At 32.2% G+C, this 6,863-nt stretch overlaps 1 protein-coding gene across 3 annotated transcripts in view; it reads left to right on the top strand.

Moving 5' to 3' along the window:
- The first annotated feature begins 225 nt into the window (after nt 1-225).
- LOC135844582 (cyclin-dependent kinase 17-like) overlaps nt 226-6,863 on the top strand; it is a 33,912-nt gene continuing 27,274 nt past the window's right edge. Inside the window, exons 1-3 of one of the 3 annotated variants that reach the window (XM_065362815.1) lie at nt 226-383; nt 831-1,040; nt 1,371-1,492. In XM_065362815.1, coding sequence (XP_065218887.1) covers nt 878-1,040; nt 1,371-1,492 — 285 coding nt within the window. In that variant the 5' untranslated portion in view covers nt 226-383; nt 831-877. Of the gene's footprint in view, nt 384-414; nt 657-830; nt 1,041-1,370; nt 1,493-2,889; nt 3,042-6,863 lie in introns of those variants that run through there. The other 2 variants (XM_065362816.1, XM_065362817.1) reach the window with 2 other exon arrangements.

Genomic DNA, 6,863 nt, shown 5'->3' with positions numbered 1-6,863 from the left:
GAAACCCGAAAAAAAATCATTTGTGTCCACATTCCTGTATCCATCAGACAGGTCCATATATAAAACATTCCTTTTTGCAGTATGACATTGTACGTCATACCTCACGAATTTTATAAAAGCAAGAAACGCTCAGTCCAAAAAATGAATTGCACATCTTCCACACCAACTTGACAAACTAGACTCTGGTACGCGATAATTTCCTTTATTTATTTTATTACTCGCTTGATTTGACTGTGTGTTTTGATTCGAAGTAAATTTTTTTGTCTACAAAAAAACATGAATTAAAATTCAGTTTCGATTGTGTGGTGTCGTTGAAATGTGAATAGTAAAATGTAGTACATTGTTTTAATGATTTGATAATTCGTTTATTTGTCTTTATACTTGTAAGTGAAATAGTTTTCTCGGCTATTTAAAACAATACGTATTAAATTACCCCACTCTTACTACGTCGTTTTTTTTATTTATGTACTTAATCGTTTTCGTTGACATGATCGTAATCGTAGGTTTAGCTATACTTTATTTTTTTGCCTGAATAATTTCGTAGTGTGTTGTGAAAAAGAATAATTAATTTACCGAACGATCGTTCTCGTTCTCTGCTGCATTGTTCTTGACGAAAACTGTGAAAAGTTTCGCGTTACAAGTTTCGATGAAAATGAGTAAATATTTTTTATCACGATGGTGTCATAATTATTGATAATGATAATGAGTTGATTTATAAGGATTTACCTAGCTAAAGATGTGATAAGTTAGATGATGAATCAGGTTGTAAATAATTACATTGTTTTCCGTTGAAATATTCTAATGTGTCGTATTGTGTTGTGTGATTACAGTGCTATACTTTTAAATCGATTCGAGCAGCATTCAACAGATAGAAAAAATGGAGAAAAATTCGACCGATATTAAAACGTTTAATCTTCACAAAAGCCATACATTTACATCGTTTACTCACAGCAGTAGTCATAAAATTAGTAGTTGGTTTACGGCTTTGAGCGAACGTCGAAAAAAAAGTGCCATGAAGACTAATAAGAATTTAACCCTTGGTAAGTCTCTCGACTCGAGTACACATACACAAGCTCTTCTAACAAGAAGTCGAACCTAAATATAGTTTAATTAACATAATTGATTAGTCAACAGTACACGAGATTCGTTTCATTGTTAACGTTAATCGTTGTTCTTTATTTTACTTCAACTCGTTTATGTTTACACAATTTTTATACCATTTATTTGATCAACGTGTTGAAACTGTTACGTAGATTTGAATATTATGCATTCGTCTGTGTAGGTAGACCTACCTAGTACATTAGATAGTTGAAATTTTCATGCTGCATGATTCACCTGTTCTGTTTGTTTTTTTTTCTCTGCATCTGCAGGTGTATTGCACGAAAATCCTGCCTTGAATAATCCAGCCACCACCAGTCCTGAGACCGAAGAACCAGCTGAGATAAAAATGTCCCCAGTGAAATTACGAAATAAATCTAAAAGGATAGCCGAAGTAAGTGTACGCGAATTTTCATTTAGCTAAACATCGTCGTACCGTACGAACGAGAGAAAGTAAAATTTGAATTTACTTTCATTATGAAAAAGTCTTCTCGACGAGGCTACGTACATTTGCATTTTGTTTGGTCTTTCGTTCTTCTTCTTGCTTTCAATTCTGCCGTCGTAGCCACCTAATTGGGTAATTTGTTTAATTGTTGAAATACAATTAGCATCGTTTTAAATGATACTTTTGTTTTTAAGAGGAAAGTTCGGGAAAGGAGTAATTAAACTGGTTACGTTATAGAATGTAACACTATATTCGATGTATATCGATTGGCCTTCGTTATTTTATATCAACTCCATTATCTTAAATTACGATATAAATGGGGTCAATTACTCAGGTTATAAATTTTAAAATCGACTACATTAATCGGCGACTTGCAAGTTTTTTGCAAATCGACATTTACTACTATCGAGATGTGCGTTAAACAATTTTTTTTTCCTACGAATGATGAAAAATTTATTCTCGTGTGCAGATTTATACGTAAGATAAATCGCTGTATTATTCTCGGTATGTATTTATGGATACGTTTGTGTAATAATTATGCGAACAGAGTGGGAATTTTTTTTTCGCCCGTTTTCCTTGCATTGTCGTAAGAAGAAGACGGACTTGAGTGACATTGTAGATGCCCATTAAAATCCGGTACTAAATCATCGTTCGATCGCGTCGTTATTATTGCAGAAAATCAATTCAAATTCGATTCGTTTATTATACGAGTTTCTTAAATCGTAATTCTTTTTCATCGCTTCTGAATATTGTGCTCATGTATGTACGATTACGTCAAAAGCAAATATTTCATATATGATTAAGCACAGCAGTCTTTATCGTCATTGGTGAGAATTACACATTACACCGAGTATTATTGTATAGGTAGGTAGTTGTATAAGTGTTAACCCTCTTCTTACGTCTAAGATTTTTTTCTTCACTTTGTCAGGTGTGTTGGGAATTTGCATCGAATCGATAACGAATTTATTTACTCGTTATCGCGTCCTAAATATCGGTAATTTTTTTTTTCGTCATTTTTGTCAAAGCTCGAGAGTACCTACCTACTTGTGGAAAAAAAACCTTCACGTTGGGGAAATTAAAGAGTAAAAATTATACGATTTCCCTCGAGTTTTCGATTTAATTTACTTGGAAAAAATCAAAATAATTCGCTGAAATTTACATGTATATTTTATAAATTCATTTCTGCACACCATTTCGAGATAATTTTCGACGCAAAACTACGAGTTGCATTGTTTATCCACTTCAGATAAGACATGAGATGTTCGAGTTCAGCACTTTACGAGTCGTTTAAACGCGTCAGGATCATTATAAACGAATAAATTTTCATTAATTTGGATGAAAATTTTACTCGTATACAGACGTAGTGTATCCATTACTGGTACAGTTTCAGTTCTACGAATACGTTTTTTTATGTTTCAACGTTGTTTTCATATTTTTTTTTGTTGTACGATATACGATACGAACGAGTGAAAAATTTTTCAAAATGATTACTCGCAAGGTGAGTGAAATTTATTCTCTCGTTTCTCGCTATTTGCTTATTTCGCGATAAAAATTTAAAATTATCTACAACAATGTTTCTTTACTTACTTACCTAAATGATGGGTGAATTTTTCATTTTATTAAAAAAGTTATTTTAAATTTAATCTCGTTTTGGGTCCACGTTCCTCGTACGTGCAACACGAAGCACAGACGGGTATTTATCTTATTTTTAAATCGATTTCGAGGTTGAAAGTTTTTTTTTTACGTGTAATATCGTTGTAAATTAGTCGAGATGAAGACGAAGGTGTGTTTTTTTTTACTTCGGAGATCAAGACTTTGGTTAGTAAGAAATTTAGATTTTCATCTGCAATTTTTTTTATTTGAAGGTATTCGTTTTATATTGTGAAATATCGATGGTTTGAGGCTAGTTGGGTTGGGTGTGATTCTGTCTACACTCCTACAGACTTGAGTGCTTTTCGAGTTGATTTCAGGTGGAGTCGTTGGCGAACGATTGAACAATTTTTTGATTAATTTTTTTTTTAATAATGAGTGTCAACATTTGAAAGACATCTGTTCGAAAATTCTTCGCGAAGCAGTTTGATTTTTACTCGAATCGTTCGCGAACGACCGAATCATCTATCCACTTTTCTCAAACGGTTATCTTGACAGTAACTGAATAATCTATCACTTGAATTCTTTCAATTGCAAGTGCAATTGCAATCTGATTTATTCGAGCGAATTGTTCTGAACTGATAAAGCGAGCGTTGTGTCTGAGATTTTTCTAGGAAGCTGAGTTCAAATATTTAGTTATTTAAAATTGAATTTTTTGAAAATTTCTGTCCTCTATGGCCTCCTCAGCTCATGACTTTTTTAGATCTGAGAGGCTGAAATTCCAAAAATATGTAGGTAGATATTCCAAATTTCCAACTCAGTTTCCTAAAATTGGTAGGAATCGAGACTCCATACTACATACCTACATTTTTATAGGCTATGTAATTTTTTATGAAGGGGGAGGGTGTCAGGCATTGATGGTCGAATAGAAAAGGAAGTACCTACGTATATTCAAACTCAGCACCCTTGAAAATCTAAAAATACGACATTTCATGTGTTATTTTCAGTGTTTGGTAATTGATTTAAGAGGATTGAAGGCGCAGGAGTGGGAGGGGGAGGAGGGGTTAAAACGATCAGATTGAAAAAGTAAGCCGATATGTGGATATTCGAACTCAGCGTTATAGAATTAGTAATAATCGATATGTCACTCTAGTTCTCGCATTTTTCTTGAACTTTGGTTATTGGGTACCCTTGTACCCCCTCTTCCAGAAATGTGATCCCATTTTTTAAAAATCACTTATGTACATCTAAATATCTAAAAAAGGCATGAAAACTGGTTTTCGTTGTAAATTTTCTGTTTTAAAATTGATCATTTGAATTTTTGAATTTTTGAATTCATCATCATAATGAAGTTGAGCTTCACCTTGAAAGTTTAATTTTGAACTTTCCTGATTTTAATTATCGACTTTTAATCTCCTACTTATTGCTCTCTTTGAAACTTCGTCAGCAAATTTACTCAAAGTTTAATTAATCTCGAGATATGAGCCTTCAAAGTTTGTAAAATTTGCAAAAAATTACAGGTTCGTGAAAATTGCGACTTTCTCCCCATATTTCTTATCTCTTTCAATGGTTAGGAGGCGACAGATACTTGGTTCTTCAACCAAAACGTCGAAGAAAAAATTTTATGAAATTTAAGTTTGGTTCAAGTTCATGTGGAATTGGTCAAGTTGAAATTTTTCAAGAATTAGGGAATTTTTCATTTGAAAATTTCTACAATCTACATATTGACCTCACACTGATTTCGAATCAAAAATATCTACTGAAAGAACTTAAAGCGTTATTCTGTTTTGATTCCTCAAAATTTTCGAAATTTGAAATTTCGTTGACAGGGGCAACTTTTTGAAAAAAGCAAAAAATATTATTTTGTAAAGTTGCCTATTTTTGAAATTGGATGAGCTGGAAGTAAAAAGTTGATGAAAATTTGAGGTACTCTCGATACCTGATTTGATCATTCTATAGAGCCTTCAATTTTAGGTTTGAGGTGGTTTTTATAAGAGAACGTTTTTTGTCCCTCTTACGAGAGAAGTATCGCAACAAGCACCATTTTTTTTGGACCAGACTAAGGGGAATCTTGAGAGAACCCCAAAATACATTTATACTTATGTACTTTTAAATTTTTAGCGAATTTTTAAAATTTCAAACCATTTTCAATGAAAAAAAAATCAAAATTTGATCAAATTAACGAGAATGAACGAAAAAAACTGGAATTCGGTTTACAACCTAGATTTGTTATTTCCTGAGTCGATTCGTGATACTTTTCAACTGTTCTGGAGCCTCCAGCAGATTTTTGGATTCTCCAGGTATCCGAAAAATCCCATAAATTCTGCTCCTATAAGCTCGGATTTTGATCGTATTTGTACAACTTTTTTATTTATTTTTTTTTTAAATTACTGGAGAAACCAGAAATCTGCTGGAGACTTTGGAATGGCTCGAAACTATCATCAATCGATTCGAGAGATCGAAAATACATGGAATATACAAACCAAATTTCAGTTTTTTTCATTTATTGATTTGTGAACTGTAAATTTTTCATTTTGTTCAAAAATAATCGCTGAACTGCTGGAGAAAATTTTGAACTTGAAGTGGTACAAATGGATTTTGAAAATGTGTGGATGCCTGGTAATTTTAGAAATTGGATTTAAATTGAATACTTATTTTTCAAAATTGATGGTATTTTTTTTTGATAAAAAAAATCATTGTTTTGAACAAAATCAAGTGCGAAAAGTTGTATTTTGTGTCAAAACACGAAAAAAATTCTTGTACATACTTAATCTTATCACCAGTGTATCTCGTCAACAAACATGTTCTCCTCATATGTACCTTCACGTTTACTGCAAACATAATAAGTAAGTAGGTAGTAGGTACATGTGGAACTTGAGTTGATTAACTGTGTAAACTGCTTTGAAAACTGTGAAAAATTTGCCATAAAATTATGCGTGTCAATAGTCAAATAACAAACTTCTCTAGTTGTTTACCAATGAAGACGTTTACTAAACCAACCGTTTAGCTACAGTCAAAGCACAAAGTTAATCAGCTTTGTAAACAAATTTTCCATAAATTTTGTTGGGAAAACCTTTGAACAGATTTGAATTCTGTCAGTTGTGGAAAAAACGTGAGATAAACCGGTTCATCGTCTCGATGAATGATTAACTATGTAACCCTATAGTTCTCAGATCTGGATTCAAAATTGTAGGTACATTTTCTGACTGAAATTTTTCTATGAAAATATTATTTATAATTATGCTATTGTGCACTTACCCTCTCGTGTAATTTTTTTAAAAACCAGTTTACAGATTCCATCGTTTTATATATACGTTCGTGCTTAACGAACATCTGCCATAATGCAATTTTTATTTGGTGTGAAAATCTACAAAATCGTAAAAATTTTCGTCGAATAGACGCAAGTCGCGTCAACCTTGAATTTTATTGCCGAAAGTAATATTTTGCAGATTTGAAATCTGAAATACCACAAATTGCGTTCGTGTTCCCCTAATATTTTGCTCAAACTAAAATCCAACTTTGTAAATTTAAGTTGTTTCGAATAAAAAGTTCAAAAAGGACGAATATTTTCAATTTAAAAATGAAAAAGAGAAAAGCATAAAATGAAATAACAACGTTTGAAGAAAATCAAAAAAAAAATGGAAAATTTACGCGTGGTAGTGAAAAGCCTTCGAAAAATAATGATAATTGTAAATTTTTCGTGTCTGCGTCTACGCAAACGACAAACGTC

This window comes from Planococcus citri, chromosome 4 (assembly GCF_950023065.1).
Source record: "Planococcus citri chromosome 4, ihPlaCitr1.1, whole genome shotgun sequence".
In the NCBI taxonomy this organism is placed as follows: Eukaryota; Metazoa; Arthropoda; class Insecta; order Hemiptera; family Pseudococcidae; genus Planococcus; species Planococcus citri.
Note: the sequence above shows the minus strand (reverse complement) of the source record. Positions and strands in the feature narration are given on the sequence as shown.